The following is a 17,582-nucleotide window of genomic DNA, read 5'->3' on the forward strand; positions in this document are numbered from 1 at the left end:
CGCGTCTTCTACAAAAATAACAAAAAATAATAAACGTAAGCTGTGCTGACAACGTAATTAATATACGTAAAGAGCATAACGCGTGTGTGAAGAAAGAGCAAAGTTCTGTGAGTGTGTGCGTGAGTGTAAGCAGCAAGAAATTGCAAGCAGCAAGCAAAAGCAAAAGTTCGCAGCTTCAGTTCAGTTCAGACGATTCCAACCTCACATTTTGTGCCGGTACGTACAACGTCCCACCCCCCGCCCGCTGAGTCTTGCGCTTAGCCCCATATTTATAGCATTAATATTTTGCTCAGTTTGTTGTCAAATAATTTTATTTTTAGCATTTGCCGTTAGCTTTGCAGACACAGACACAGCAGCTAGCGAACATGTGTGTGAATGAAAATACATATAGAGCTTGCTTAGAGCGCGTGTGAGTGTGTGCGCTGAGTGGGAGGGGGCGGGGAGCTGCTGTGGTGAGTAGAATGTATGTCGCTGGGTTTATTATCTCATCGACAATGCCGCCGTTTGTCGCTATTGGTAACGGCGGCAGCAGCAGCGGCAGCGGTTGTAAAAAATGTTTAGCGCAAAATCTCACATAGCCGCAGCTTTACACACACACACAAAATACCGTTAACACGCGCGTGCTACACACAGCAGCCGCAAGCAAAGCCAGAGCGTGCTGCTCTCTCTCTCTCTCGCGCTCAGCCTCACAAGTGTTGCCGAGCTGCTGCAGCTGCTGCCTTTTTACAAGCGCAGCCTACAGCATGCGCTATAAAAATCAAAAACTACTTTTCATTTGCTTGCTGCGCTGCACAAACGCAGCAAAAACTTAATTAGCTTATCAGTCCCGACTATCGCGCATATCAGTGTGTTTAATCAATAGCCATAACTTTTATGCCTGTGCACATTATATAACTGTGCTTTGCACTTGTCCCAAAAGCCGGCAGCTCAAATAGTAGTAGACTGCCAAAATAGTAGCAACTGGGCGAGAGCGCTCAACAAAAAAAAAATGAAAGAGAGTGAGAGCGCATGAAAAAAAAAAATATTCTTACTAGGCAATGTGCCCATTGGCAGGCATTTGCCAATTGATTTTCATATCGTGCCTGTCGTGCTGCTAAACAAAAGAAATTCACATAAACAAATTCGCGGCGCTACTGCAAAATACTGCTAAACTGTCCGAGAGACTGTCGAGTTATATTTGAATATTCGCTGCCTAAAATGTTGGCCAAAGTGCGTGATAAATGTTTATGGCTGCGGCCGATTGCATAAAGCCTTATAATAATGTGTGAGTGTTTATAATATTATTAAATGTATAAATTATGCTAGGCAAGCAAACTTTAAGTTGAGCTGACGAGGCGATAACTTTTCAAGTGCATTATGTCATTTTCCACGTTTTTGTTGTCTACCTTGCGCTGTCTCACTCACACACACTTAGTGTACGTACATGTGCGCGACTGTATGTGTGTGTGTGTGTGTTTGCCATTTTGCTAGTCGAGGACGAGGACACAATGCTCGTTGTCTGTCAACAGGGCGCCATTTAATGCCGTAACTTTGTGTAATTAAAAAAAATATAAAAAAATGAGCAAGCAACATGTACACACACACACATGCATATTATTAATGTGTATATGTGCAAGTGGGCGTAATTTCCGCCCCAATAGGCAGGCAAGCTAAAAAACCTGATGAAATTGAAATTTCCGTCATCATAATGATTTAAACAACTTGACCACACAAGCGTTAGTTGCTAGCGCTATATATATATATATGTATGTGTGTGTGGACAGCAGCTTGACGGGTTAAAAGGGTCAGCACATGTGGGCACAAGTCTAGTATATATAGCAAATAAATGCGAGCAGCGCAACATAGCAAGTTACTATGCTTGTGTGTGCTTGTGTGTGTGAGCTTGGTGCTCAGCCAAGTAGCAAACAACAGTTATAAGCATTTGAGCCTACTTTAGGTGTGTTTGCGGGCTACTTATTTTATTATTTATTGAAAGCAAACTACAACTACAACTCGTTGGCAACATATTTTATGCATAGCAGCATTTTGTGCAAATCTATTGCCTACTTTTTGGCTTACATTCATTTTTATTGTTGCTCTCAAAGCTTTGCACTTTATTTAAATGCATTTGTTTAATATAACAAAATGCAATTGCTGCGCCACACAAAAGTATGCAGCACTTGCCATTGTATGTAGCCGCCACAATTTATGCTGCAGTTACTTAAACTAAAATACACTGCACATAATTTTGAGTGCCTAAAATCAAACAATTTGACTAAGCACACACTGTTGCGAACTGTATGCGAATTCAATTAACAACTCAAATATTAAAGCCAAGTTTATGGCAAACGAATTTGTTCCGGCACGTGTGCCAGTTAGCCACCAAATTACAACTGTTAAAAGTTTATATACTACACTAGCTATGGCGATGTTGTGTCCTTGAGCTGCATTCAGTTGTGCAAATATTGTTGCATTGATGATGACAATTCTGTCTGTGTGTGTGATTCACGTTTTAAGGTGCGACTTAAACTGAGTTTTTAAGTTTGTGTTTTTATTTACCAAATCAACTTTAAGCATCCTACGTCCGCCTCAGCTGCCGCATCGCTCATCTCCTTTAGCTGTTGCTCAACATTGTGCTCTCAAGTCTAAGTGTGTTGTCGTCGTCGTCGTCGTTGTCGCTGTTTACATATAAGCAATGCAATTGCAAGCCTACAATTATATATACATATATATATCTCAAAAAAAAAGAGAGAAAAATCTCTGCCCAAAGTGCAGTCAGTAGTCTGCGTTTACTTTATGATGAGGTCAGCTTGGTCAGCGGATCACATATGCATATTGACATTGGGTCAATAATTGCGTTAAGGGTGCTCAGCGCCGTACATGAGAGTGGCTTTTTGAGTAACTGTTCTATGAATAGTAGTACTAAAGGAAAGTGGCAAACGCTAAGCTGCATTTAAGTGAATTTTGTTTTGTTGATTTATTTACTCGCAGTTGTTGAACTTACAATTTACAATTTGTTAGAAAAGCAATTACAATGCATTGGACTTTCCCACCAAGTTTTTAAACTGAACTGAGCAGTAAATTTATTTAAATAATTAATACATGCATTTATTTATTAAAAAATTTCCCTCGAGCTTTTTAAGCTGCAACTTTTATTAGTATAAAATTTACATCCTTTTTTGCTTTATTTTATTAGCATTATATTTATTTGAATTTTTATCATAATTTTAATTTTTGTAAATGTTGTCAGCTTAGATTTTGAGCTTAATTTTGTTAGTGTCTGCTTACTATTTTAATTATGCGCCTAAGCATTTGTCTCGCTCTAATAATGTTGCATGACATATGTGTCAGACTACAGCTTGTTTGTTACACATATCCAATAAATTTACATTTTGTATAATTTTTACTTTTTAAGCTAAAATTTTATTAGCATAAAATGTATTTAGTATTTATTTTGCTTAACCAAATTTAATTATAAAATTTTCAATTCTTTTAAAGCTTAATTTTATTAGCCATAAATGAAATTTAATATTTTAATTATAAATTAATTAAATTCATTAAAATACAGTTTGTATTAACTTTTTAAAGCAGTTGTATACAGGGAGAAGGCGGCGTGGCAGATCCAGCAAAGTATATATATTCTTAATTAGCAAGACAAACTGAGTCGCTATAGCCATATCCGTCTGTCCGTCTGAATGTGTGAGCAACTGTTTCGCAGCAACTATAAGAGCTAGAGCAACCAAATTTTGTATGTAGCTGCTCCTATACCCAAACCCAAACGCTTTTATTTTTATTGCTTTTATTTCCTCCTCTCCTCGCAATTTGAAAAAAACTGATTACACCCACAATAAAACGGACTATACCGCAATTAAAATATATAAATAAAAAATCTGATATAAAACAGATGTCAAAAATTTGAGATAAATAACTTAGGAATTATTTACATTTAAATTTTCAATATATACAGCGCCATACAAACGTCGCTGCTGCAGTTGACGCTACAGCGCAAACGAGCTGTGAAACATGTTTTGTGTGTATGTGTTTGTGATCTAGTCAAAGTGTATACAAAAGTTAGTTGCACCCAACTTTAATGCATCCACTTGTTTTCATAATTTGTTTGCCTATTTCATCATTCATTTGCACTGGCTACTGTTATCGAATTAAATCACATCACTATGTGCAGTCTTATCGATCAGCTGTGCAGCTGCTACTGGGCATTGGTTCATTGAACTGCCAGCATTGGTTGCGTGTTGTGTGTGGTGGAGCCAAAGACAGGAACCGAAACTGAGATTCTCTTGGCTCATGTGCAGCGACTCTTAATTAGCCAGCAAGTTATTTTGACACCGTTAGCAAGTGCAAGATTATGCATGAACACACACAAGCACATACAGTTGTGTGCGTGTGTGTGTGTGTGTACTTTGACCCGCTTCAGCTGCGTCTTGGTCAATGTCAGTGGCTTAGCTTTGGCTTTGGACTTGGGCGCGTTTGGTGGCCAGCTTGAATTTCTTTGCGGCAGGTTTTCCATACACACACACACACACAAGCATACATAATAATTTCCACGACTTGTTTTAGTGTGCGCGGCTGTTCTTTGCGGCTTTTTCAATTAAAGCTTGTTGCATGCCACTAGCCGCTGTCGCAGTCGCAGTTCGCAGCAGCGCTAACAACATCGTTTACGTGTCGCGAGAGCAGCGAGCGCGCGCGCTCTCGCTCTCGCTCTCGCTCTCTACACACATGTGTGCTTGAATGTGTGTGTGTCGCTCTGCGCTTTGGCTGCCCAGGGGCTTTCTTTTTGTGCGCTTTGTGGCTGCCTTTCTTGTCCGCAAAGCAAACGCACACATTGCGCTGCTGCTGCTGCTGCCGCTGTCTCTGTCAACGTCGACGCCGACTGACGCTGCATAAAGTCTTTCACTTCTTTGCCATCCAAGTTTAGTTCAGTTCCAGCCGGCGTACGTAGCGCACGCGTCTTGCGAGATCGATTCGACCGACCGTTATAGCGAGCCACCCCCCACCCCAACAACAACAACAACAACAACTAAAAAATAAAACATATATTATATATATGTTATAAATATCGGTGTGTTAATTATATACAAATAGTTATAGCATAGAACGCGCGCTCTCTATCCAATTCGCTCTCTTTGTGCGTGCGTCTCTCTCTCTCTCTTCGCTGTCGCACTCTCACGCGTCTTCGTTCGATTTCTTTGCGCATGCGCAGCGTTCCCCCCCCTGCGCTCCGCCAGCCCAACGCACACTCCCCCAACAGCAAACCACGTCTCTTCGTCTGCGCGCAAAAGTGAAAATATTTGGAGAAATTTCTTGAGCAGAATTTCAGTCGCAAGTTTTTTGTGTGTCAGCAGCAGTTCATGAGTAACCAAAACAACAAAAAGAAATATTCATAAAAAATACAACAATACAACAATATACATGCATATATACTAAAGTAGTCGAGCTTGATTATAGTGCTAAACGAAAGTGTTTTTATTGAAATTTGCACACAAATGTCATTGACCTAAATCTACATAGAATACGCGTACGGAACTAGAGACTTCCCCAGCTGCACGCCCAAGTCCAAGCAAATTGCAAGCGGAGCTCTGAGCTGAGCTGAGCTGTTGCTTTTTTTTATAATTTTGTTCTGCTAATTTCGAATTTGTAAGCGTCGAGTCGAGGTTTTTGACAAGTAAGTGTAAGGTCGCCAGCGTGGCTAAAAATACGCTGATGTTAACACAAAAATGTGTGCCGAGGGGGGTGTGACCTCTTGGGTTATGCAACATTGACGTAATATTTAGTCTAAAACTAAAGTTGAGAAAGTTGCTGCTACCTCAACAACAGCAAGCAAAAATATTTTTCGAAATCATTTCGTATATTTGTAATATTAATCATTGCATATTTACAAATAAAATTTGCACACCACACAGACGGACGGACGGCAACGAATATGAAGACGCAGCATAATAAATAAACATGGATCATGGCCAAAAGCGAGAGATACAGCTACAGCTACAAAAGTTACAGCTTATGGGCTATTGCATTGCATAAATGTTTAAACAAATTACAACAAAATTTTTTGAATTGCGCGCGCTTTTTTTTTTTTCTTGTTTTCGTGTTTTGTCCACAGCGCCACATTGACCCAGTTAAGACATGCGCATGCGCAAATGCAGCTGAGATGGAAAGCCCCAGCGCGCTTATTATTTCTTTTGTCAGCTCAGTTATATATATATGCATATAGTAGTCGATTGAACATTTTCTATTCAATACGTGCTTGGGCTGTGTGAGCAGCTGCGCCAAATTTCTTTCGCAATTATGCATTAAAATGAATTCTATATAGCCAGAATGTTAAATTTTTTATAGCCTAATGGGCACAACAGTGTTGGCATGTCTAATAGCCTCATTTTGTTGCGGCGCATTGACGCATGCAACAGTCGAGAAAGTTAAAACTAATGCTAAGCCCAATCAAACTCACGTGCGCTGCTCGCAATTCATAAATCTTCATTCTTCATTCTTATGCCGCAACGCAATTTCATAAATGTTTCCTTATTATATGGCCACACTTGTTTAATTTTTATTAGTTGCTTGCGTTTTGTTTTTGTAGTAATTAATGCAAGTTCGTCTTAATTGATGCTGCAGACAATTCTTTGGTATTAGCTCATGTGCTAGGCTATAAATAAAACTAAATTCTAATTGTAAATTATTTAATATGAACGCTTAACTCAAAACGGGGCACGTACAACAACAACAAAATAAAAATCATACCACATTTTGTTGTTGTTGTTGCTGTTGTTGTTGCTGTTGTGGGGGCCCCATTATAGTATAAGCGAGTGCACACTTAAATTTAACTTTTATGCTGTAAACTGCGAAGCGCTTTTGTTTGTTAATCTAAACAAGCAAATTATGGGGACTAAGGCTAAGCGCAGTGCACAGACAGACACACACATAATAGATTTATTCAATTACACACAAAGCATAGATAACTTACGATAACTGTAAAACTAAGAGGGGGGGTCAGCTACTAAACGAGACACTCGTCAGACTCTAAAGGTTCAATAGAATAGAGGGCAGAGACCCATTACGAATCATTATAGCCCAGCATCCGCTCGCTTGGACTTACATTTACATAATGTGCATGTGTGTGTGTGTGTAGCCTCGCCACAAATTTCGGTGTGTAGTGTGTGTGTGGAAAAGTAAAAAAAAGTGAAAATATGTATTTGAACTTTCGTTTGTGGCAGAGACTTAAAACAAGCTTACAAATTGCTAAAACAAACAGCAGCGCGCAACATTAGAATGAGTTAAGCTATATATATATATATACTTTATGCTGCAGTTTTAACTTCTTTGCTGTTTTAATTTGCGTGCGAAATATTTACTCACTTGTTAAATTTTGCTTGCACATATTGCGAAAAGGGTATTGGCCTAAAACGTTAACAAAGCGCAGAGCCAGGTCGACACGATTATAGGAAATGGGTCAGACAATACAAGCAAAGCCACACACACACATAACAGTGTAACTACCTTGTCAAGGCAGGTTGAATGTTTACCGTTTAACAGTCACACACACACACACAGCTATAGATACGCTGCAGTTACTGCTTTGCTCTGATGTTTGGTTAACACGCGCAGCAGAGAGGCGTGGTAATACTTTTGTTGAATACTGTGTGGTGTGGTCTCTTTGCTTAGGCGCGCAAATTTTCAGAGAGAGCGCGAGAGAGCGCGCAGTGAGTTTCAAAGTTGATTTTCAAGAAATTTCACTTTAGAATGAGGCAAGTGGACTTCAAACACGAAGAACTTGCTCAGTGACCGACAGAACTGGATTGCATGGGAAAAAAAATAAAAAACCGCCGTGCGCTGCTTCATTGATAAATTTACAGTTACGTGATGCTCCAAAATGCTGTTTAAACTTTAATTATAGCTGCTGGGCTAGTTGAATTAACAACAACAACAGTAAACAGCGGATATGATTCGATAATATCAGCGGCATAGAAGACGCAAAACTTAAAAGACGCTAAAATAAAAATAAAATCTGTGCCAATTTCAACGCATTTTAACACATTTCTTAACACAACAACAATAACTGCTGCGTCAGCTTAACAACAACAACAACAACAACAACAACTAACACTAAAAATGTAAATCTCTTGGCTATTTCTCTTTTTTGTTATAGATTTTTTTCTTTTCGTCTGTGCATGAAAACGAAAGTTTGAACAGCAAACTGAGTAAAGAAAGAAATAACAAAATATAATAAAAATTACCAAATTTAAATTGCGGAATTTAGATATTTTAAAAGTGAAAGTCATGGGCTGAACTTTAGGTATTTTTTTCTTTCTTATATACGAGATCATCATCATTAGCCATCATCAGTAAAAACTGCATGCAAATATTTGTGCAGCGTTTAATTGTTGTTAATTTAGTAATGACAATAAATTGCGCGCTAGGTGCGCAAATTTCACTAAAATAGGGAAGTGCTTAAAGCTAAGCACTTGAACTTTGTTCGTGTGTGCGTGTGTGTGTGTGTGTGTGTGTGTGTTTTGGGTGTGTTTCTTTTAAAGTTAGTAAATTCCGCTTTTTCCGGCACAAAGTTCTAATGAATTGGTTACTATTTGTTAAGACTTGCCAACGCGCTTTGCTTTCAAAACTTGAATGTTGACAAAATTTTTTACAACTATTTATTGCTTACGTTTTTTGTTTAAACAGTCGCTTCAATACGCTACGCTGTGGGGTATTTGCACTTAAGCAATTAACTTGGCAGCAATATAAAAATAAATTTTATATTAAATTCAAAGTGAGACGCAACTGAATGCAACTGTCTAAGCATTGAATAGAAGCGCTAGCCAAATTGCAGTGCATTTGTTTGTCTGTGTGTGCGTGCGTGTGTGTGTGTGTGTGTGCTTGATCTTTGGCTACACACTCAAGGCGAATGTGCGAAAAATCTTCAATATAGAATGCCACAGCGCTGAGTCTGGCGTGCGCATTCGTAGCCCGACATCGATATCGAACAGGCAGTGTGTGTAAGTCGCTTAACTCAGTCGCTTGAGTGGGCTAAGCGGCTTAGTGCTATTGTGCATTAAATCGCATCAAATGCGTGCGTGTTGTGCTAAAGGATTTGGCTGCCAGCCAAGGACAAAACAACAGACGTCACAGTCGCATAGGCTCACGTCAATTTTGTTAGCTTGACACACATGTCCTTGCTGCGCTTAGACAAGCTATAAATAGTTTTTCCTATATTTACTAATTGATTTATTCTCCTTTCTATTTGCAGCTTCAACGAACTTAACTTAAGTCTCTCGCTCCTTTTTTTATTTGGATTTACAAACAACTTTTGGCTTCCAACTTTGTCGTCAGCACACAACACACAAGACGTTGGGGAAAATGGGAAAACGCTCAAAAACCAAGGCAACAACATTTTCATAATAAAACGCAACTCCTGTCTCCAATTTGATGCAACGCAGGTGTTCCAGTAAAAAGAAAAAACCAAACAACTTCCCAAGCAAATTTATTTATTGAGTGTAACGCAAGCAAAACTTCCAAAGCAGCAAAGCGTAAAAATATTGTGACCTAACTGCTTCCTAATTAAACATTAAGCAACAACAATAAAAACAACAGCAATTACAATAACAAAAGCAACGAACATGCCGTCACACGCCGTCGCTAATAAAACAGAAACGGAAAACTGCATCGGCGGCAGCAGCGCCAGCAGCAGCAGCCACAGTCTCAAACAGTCGCCCGCACAGCAGCAGCAACAAACGCACAGCAACAACAACAACAGCAGCGATGTGAATGGCTATGGCTTGTTAAACGGCAACGCTGCAGCGCATCAGCAACGCAGCAACGGACTCACTGCAGCCGCCGTCAGTTATGCGGGCAGCGCAAATGCAGCCATGATGTCCTCACTAGCGGGCAACGCGAATGTTGCAGCACTGCTCAATGCAGCGCCCGCCACAGCGCTGCCCAACAACGGCGGCCTGCAGTCGCCCTACGAGCGCTACAGAGTGGACGACCACAGTTATGTGCCCATCGGACAGTTTTACGCCGGACGCAGCGTTTTCATTACGGGCGGCACTGGCTTTATGGGCAAGGTGAGTTCAACACTCAAAATTTCAGCTGCAATTTCAATTTAATAGCGCAGCTATTTTTGCTAGCCTACTTTCTAGCGCTTACACTAGCACATCACGCATACGTCACGTATGCATGCAATATTTGCATAATAAGCATTAAAAACGTAAGCAAAGCTATAAACGAGTTGAGTTAAAGCGAACAGCTGCAGCGTTGACTCATTCAACACACACACACACACACAGTCAAAGCGTTAGCTCTAATTGTTACTCAAGTGTGCATAGCTCTCTCGCTCTCTCTTCTAAGTCCTGCGGCTCTTGTGCCAATTTCAGTCATTGTTATGCAGCTGTATGTGTGTATCTGTGTGTGTGTGTTTGTGTGCGTCATTATGACATGTAAACGCTAACGCTGGGCGCCGCTCAGACTGCAAGTCGATTGCACAGTGTGGCAAAAGCGCTAACAACACGCATCGATTTGTGTGTCACATATAGCCACGCCCACACACACACACACACACATCACAGCTATTGTTAGCACTCGATTCACACTTTGACTATAATTATAGCCTCACTAGCTGTCAAATTGTTTAATCAGCAAGCCAATCAAGCCACATGTTTAATTATGATCTCTCCATATATTGCAGGTGCTGGTGGAGAAGCTGCTACGCTCCTGCCCCGATATAAGAAACATATATTTGCTGATACGACCGAAACGTGGCCAAGAGGTCTCAGCGCGTCTAACTGAATTGCTAAATGCACCGGTAAGTTTAACAAGCAATTCAATTTGAAACTTTGCCTAATGCTTTGTGCTTTTGCAGCTTTTTGAATCCTTGCGTCGCGAAAAGCCCAAAGAGCTAAGCAAAGTCATACCCATATCCGGCGATATAACAAGCGAGGAGCTGGGCATCTCAGAGAGCGATCAGGTAAGTCTACACTATCAGCAAATTAATTTCAAATGCTCATATGTTCATCTCTTTGCAGAGTTTACTTTGTCGCAATGTTTCCATTGTCTTTCATTCGGCTGCCACTGTGAAATTCGATGAGAAGCTCAAGCTATCGGTCACAATCAATATGCTGGGCACAAAGCGTTTGGTTGAGCTCTGTCATCGCATGATGTCGCTGGATGTAAGTCGAACAACAAATTATATAAATATATCATATGTATTTGATACCCAATTTATATAGTTTTGGTTCAATCCTTAAGCTTTATATGTTCTAGCATTAATTTTTATACATTGCAGGCTTTAATACACGTCTCCACTGCCTATTGCAATTGCGATAGAACCGATGTCTCTGAGGTTATATATGCGCCACCCTACAATCCCGATGATATCATTTCACTAATCAACTGGCTTCCGGAGGATATACTCGATCAGGTGCGTTCAATATCGCATATGCTGCTCAACTATAATTAACTTGCTCCTCTTTTTCTCTCTCTAGCTGACACCACGTCTCATTGGCAAGCGCCCCAATACGTACACATTTACAAAAGCCTTAGCGGAGCATATGTTACTTAAGGAGGCTGGTAATCTGCCCGTTGCCATTGTGAGGCCCTCAATTGGTAAAGCAGCTCCACATACATTTTGTTAGCTTTTGTTTAACTTCGATTTTTTGTATTCTCTAGTCACTGCCAGCTTGAACGAACCGTTTGCTGGCTGGGTGGACAACTTCAATGGGCCAACGGGTCTAGTCTCGGCGCTGGCCAAGGGCCTATTCCGCACCATGATGTGCGAGAAGAACTATGTCGCCGATATGGTACCTGTCGATATTGTGATTAATCTAATGATTGCCGCTGCCTGGCGCACGGCGACGCGCAAATCTAATAACTTACTCATCTACAATTGTTGCACCGGCCAGCGTAATCCCATCATATGGTCTGAGTTTGTCAAACATGCCATGTCCAGCGTGCGCAAACATCCCTTGGGTAGGCACACACACACACTCACGCACATTTTTAATGCTAATTATTTAATGCGTTATTTCTCCAGAGGGCTGTCTGTGGTATCCAACTGGCGACCTGCGCATGAATCGTCCAATGAACACGCTGAATTGTATATTAAAACACTTTTTGCCAGCCTACATATTAGATGGAGTGGCGCGCATTATGGGCAAGAAGCCATTGTAAGCAACTAACTCAAACCCGTTTAGAACTTAACTAACTTTTTTGTTCTTTCGCCTGCAGCGTTGTCAATGTACAAAATAAAATTGCCAAAGCTGTTGAATGCTTAGAATACTTTGCCACACGTCAATGGCGCTTCAAGGACGACAATGTGCATGGTCTGCTGCATACGCTCAGTCCCAAGGATCGCGAGATCTTTGTGTTCGATGTGCGCAACATTAACTGGGAGAAATATGTGGAGCGCTATGTGCTCGGCTTCAGGGAATTTCTGTTCAAGCAGCGGCCCGAATCGCTGCCCGCCAGCAGAAATCGCATGATTAGGTAGACAGTAATATATTTATTACTTTTAATAAACTAATAGCATTTTAATTGCTTGCAGGCTGTACTATCTGCATCAGCTGACCAAACTGGTGGCTGTGCTGCTCACCTGGCGCTTCCTCATGATGCGCTCGAAGCGCTTGAACGATATGTGGAGCACGTTTCTGCAGCACGCGCTCAAGCTGATGCGCCTGATGCCATTTTTGTAAAACTATTGAACAACAACAATAAGCAGAGCAGAAACATAAGCAACACACACACACACACACACACATGGAATTTGTCTGCTGCAATTTCGAAATGCTTTAAACGCGGCGTACATTTTAGATGGTTTTTAGCAAAATGATTAATAATCATATTTTTATATATGTTCAAACTGTGTAACAACAACAATAATAATACCAGCAACCAAGCAGGCAAGCATCAGACTAATTAAATTATATAGTATGCGTACACACACACAGCAATACACACACACACACACGCAATTTGTGAGCGCTTTTTGTTTCTAGTTTCTGTTTCGAGATACTTTAATGCCTATCCAGGGTGTCGGTTCTCTCGTTGACAATGCGTGTGTTTTAATATTTGTATATTTTTGTGCAGTCAACTAAGTAAATGGTATATATATTATATAGTTAAACAAAAAACAAAAAAATATTCCACCTTTGCGTAAAGAAAAAACAAAAAAAAACAAAACACTTTAAGTAACTTGGGCATAGTTTTGAGCATTCGTACTATATTTAAACCTAACCTAACTATGTCTAAGCATATAGAAAAGCAACTTTGCAGTAATTAGCAAAAACCCCCCACACATACCTTTGGCAAAACAAACTATATAGTGAACTATAACAAATTTATAATGGTTATTAAGTCAAGAAAACAAAACAAAAATTAAATCAAATAAACTGGCTTGTTATTGCTTTAAATTACATAAACGTAAAGTAAACGTATGCTAAATTAATTAATTATAAATATTATTACTAGTTTTAACATTTTTACAATTACAATTAAGTTTTCAATTTATATATATATATATACAAAAATATATAACAGCAAAGAAGACAAAATTATATGGCAAAAAAAAAGAAAACAAGATTAAGATTATGTAAAAACAAAAAAAAAACACAATTTATGAAAAACAACAATAAATTAAATAATTTAATTGAAATAAAAACAAATTATATTTATATAAGCAACAACAACAACAAATATATAATTTCTTAGCATTTGCAGCCTGTAACAAATGAAAATTCACAATATATACATACATACGCATGCATAGTTTATACACACACACACACATACACACATATGTTAAATACTGAAAACAAAGCTTGAGATTGTATACACACAATAATTAGCTAAACAAGATGCGTCATTATTATATTTATATTATAGACAAAACAAAAGTAAGAGGAAAACCAAAACTAAAAGACAATTCGTAACATGAACAAGAAAATATATAGTAAGAACATTCCATCCAGTTAGTAGCAACAACAACAAGAACAGTCAACAATTGTTTGTTTTTTTTTTTCTAGCAACCCAAATAATAAAACTCTCCCATAGATTTGTTGTCTGAGCTTTGGGTTAACTTTTTTCTTTGTAGTACATTTAAATACGTGCAATTAATATTTTATACATATTATGCCTAGAATTTATTATATATTATTTTACTTTATGTTTTGTAAATTGCATCAATAAACAGAAAACACACAAAAAATTAAACGACAAAAAATTCAATTCTCTTTTTATTTTTTCAACAATACTAAAAATATAGCGTCTAGACTACAAAAAAAAAAAACAAAAACTTTAGCAAGCTATAACAAATAACAACAAAACTAATAGAAATAACAACAATTTGTAAAACGCTTAGTTTTTATTGGCATTAACAAATTAATTAAATTTAGTAATTTTTGCATTAGAGAAGAAAGCTGAAGAAAAACTAAAGAAAAAATTAAATAAAAATTATTAAAAAATATAAAACTTCGTTTACTTGGGTGGTGTAAATAAAACAAAGTTTTTTTTTTTTGTACACATGAATCTTTTATTTATTTATGCTGTTTTGTTTCACAATTTGTTTGTTTAAAATTTATTTGGTTTTTATTCACGTGATTTTACCGCATATTTTGTTACGATTACTTATATATCATTTAGTTTTGTGAGATGTTGTATCTGTTTAATGACAACAGAAATTTGAAAACAATACTTTTGTCTTAAGGACCTTAAATCAGGATAACTCAAGCTTGTCATATAAAATTTCTTACTTTTAAAATATTTTTTGTTTGCCTTTCAATTATATTGTTTACAAACGTTTCAAATTTGGTTAGGGGGCGTGGCTATTGAGACAATTTGTTTGTTTACAATTATCGTTTTCTTAACTTTTCAGCAAAAATCTTTTGACAAATTTCTAATGTTTGTTTTTTTAGTAAGTATTTAATGTAAATGTGCTTTGCTCTGCTTTGCCTATGTTAATACTAAATGGACTTACTTTTTGGTTTTAAAATTTAATCGTTTTGAATCTGCCACTCAATCTAAACGCCCTGCGCCCTCCATACTCAATCCAACAATTTCTACAATTTCAAATTCAATTTCAATTCAATTAATTATAATTTGTTTTATAGCAAACTTTTCACTAACTGCCTTTGGTTGATCTATGCGTAAACTCACAATCCTGCTTACAAAATGTTGTTCTAGTCTTTACGTTTCTGTTTTCTCTTATTTTCATTTTTTTGGTTTTTTCCATTTTCGTAAATGTAACAAAATAAAATGAAAACCTTCAATATTACATTTATAATATATAACTATTTTTTATTTTATTTTATTTTTTATGTGCTAAGATGCCTTCAACTCGGTTCGTTCGTTCGTTCGTTTATTTACTTCTTAAAGTATATAAAAAATACTATTTATTGTTTATTATTTTTTATATACTTATTCGCCATTAATTTGTAGCTTAAATAATAATTCTCGCTTTGTACGTTTACATTTATGTGTATATTTGTATTTATATTTATATTATTTATTAATTTTTTGTTTGTTGTGTGGCTTTTTCATTTAATTTCGTTGCGACTTTTTATTGTTGAAAAATGAAGTGTACGAGAGAGAGTATATATAATATTTAAAAAAAGACTACTGATATCGGTTTTTGCTGGCATATAGACTATACCATATATATATATATATATATATATATAAATATAGCATATATGTATTTAATGCTTAAGTGAATAGAAATCAAAATCAAAAATTCTACTAGAATCAATCTCAAAAGCTGTTCACTGGCCAGTGGATGGTCGGCATGGAACTAAAGGTAACCCTTAGATCATGTTACTGTGCGCGCCAAACATTAACAATAGGATTGTTGATATATGCTCAATTGGATACTTGAATAAATTCTAACTAGCAAAGTTGTAAAAATACTTGAAATAGTTTTGAGAAATTCTGCGTTCGTTATACCAACAATCCTAATTAACAAATATGCATATGTACGTATGTGTGTGTGTGTGTGTATATATGTGTGTATGTGTATGTGTATGTATGTCAGGTTCACTGGATTTTAGGTACACAAGGTCAGTTATCAGGGTACAAAGTGGGCTACGATGTGAAACAAATACCAAAAACTTTCAGCCCCATCCACTTTATAGATAATCGAAAATCATAAGTGTGTGTGAGATAATGCAACGAATTTTGTAGGTTATGTGTGAATTACATGCCTCGGCACAACCATATTAGATACACATACATATAAATATATGTGAGTACATGCGTCGTAAGTAGTAAGTATGTTACTTTCTCATGACATCAAATACAAATTAGAGTATTTTTTTTTTGTTTTTTGTTGAGCAAAGAATTTTCAAGTGTGTTGAGATACATTTTAATTTGAAGCTTGTTCTCAAAGTACTTTGTACACATATTTAGTTTATTGTTTGTTTTTCCAATGCTCTCACTTAAACTTATGTAGTTCACATACACATGTATTTATGTTCATATATGTATGTATGCAAGAGTATTAATCATTGTATTAACTCATTTTGTTCGCGTGTTCAGCATTAATTACATATATATTGGATAATACGTTTATATATATGTTTGTATTTTTATCATATAGTATATAGCATATGGCGCATATAACTGTATATAAGCAAAACATATACGTATGCACACATACATACACACACACACAGAATATGCTTACATTTCAAATACATATAAATTAGATTTTATATTCTTTGTTTTTTCAATAAATATTTTTACTAAGCATTTGACATTTCATTTATTCGTAATTATTTTGTTTCTTTGTATATTTTATGCAGTTTATTTACGTTTTGTATATTTTTATGCCTTTGTATATATGTAATGTATATATATATATATATATATTTTTATAAAAATTATATAATTTAAAGCTTGTTGTTACGTCTGAACTAAATTGTACAAATTTGAATTGCTACTAATGCAAAAACTCAAAAATAAAAAAAAAAACAGCTTTTGTTTTACTTTCGTTTTGCTTAACTTAAAAATAAACTGATAAATTTCTATTATGTGTTTTTTGTAAGTGCCTTTTGCTAATTTGTTTTTAATGCTAGATGTTTTGTTATTTTGTTTTTTAAACATACAACAGAATTTTCATAAAAATCACCCTGTAAATTGTAGTTTTTTTTTTTTTAATTTTTTCGTTTTTTTTTCATCTGTTAATGTATATAATTTACATGCTAAGTACATTTAGCTTAGATATATAAAACTACGACGGAAGCGGCTATTTACAGTTAAAAACAGAATATTAAAACAAACAAGGACCGTTGAATAAAAAATGCTTATAAAAATATGCGTTTTTGTAATTAAAAAAAAAAAAAAAAAAACATTACTAAGCGCTGGTATAATTTGTTTGTCTGTGTTTCTTGAAATTTGTTTTTGTTTTCGTTATTTTTAGGAATATTGTTTAGCAATCAGTCAGTAGCTTAGAACATAAAGTTAAACAACTTAAAAACAAATCAAAGTAAATACAAAATAATAAGAAAATTAAATTTATATACAACCTTTGGCAATTGGCAAACTAATTTGTTTGTTTTACGAACTTAACTAAATTTGTTTGATAATTTTACTGTTTATGCTTAAATATTTTT

At 36.5% G+C, this 17,582-nt stretch overlaps 1 protein-coding gene across 2 annotated transcripts; it reads left to right on the top strand.

Moving 5' to 3' along the window:
- LOC108596464 (putative fatty acyl-CoA reductase CG5065) lies at window positions 1-12,882 on the top strand. Of its 2 annotated transcripts, none has more exons than XM_017982221.1 (11): window positions 1-216; window positions 9,233-10,049; window positions 10,670-10,786; window positions 10,844-10,948; window positions 11,007-11,150; window positions 11,267-11,401; window positions 11,466-11,586; window positions 11,650-11,949; window positions 12,014-12,146; window positions 12,208-12,465; window positions 12,524-12,882. In XM_017982221.1, the coding sequence occupies exons 2-11, from the start codon at window positions 9,603-9,605 to the stop codon at window positions 12,669-12,671; spliced, it is 1,908 nt and encodes a 635-aa protein (XP_017837710.1). In that variant the 5' UTR covers window positions 1-216; window positions 9,233-9,602; the 3' UTR covers window positions 12,672-12,882. The 2 variants fall into 2 exon arrangements, with proteins under 2 accessions (XP_017837710.1, XP_017837711.1); XM_017982222.1 differs by lacking the exon at window positions 1-216 and adding an exon at window positions 8,906-8,981.
- The last annotated feature ends 4,700 nt before the right edge of the window (window positions 12,883-17,582 follow it).

This window comes from Drosophila busckii, chromosome 2R (assembly GCF_011750605.1).
Source record: "Drosophila busckii strain San Diego stock center, stock number 13000-0081.31 chromosome 2R, ASM1175060v1, whole genome shotgun sequence".
NCBI lineage: Eukaryota > Metazoa > Arthropoda > Insecta > Diptera > Drosophilidae > Drosophila > Drosophila busckii.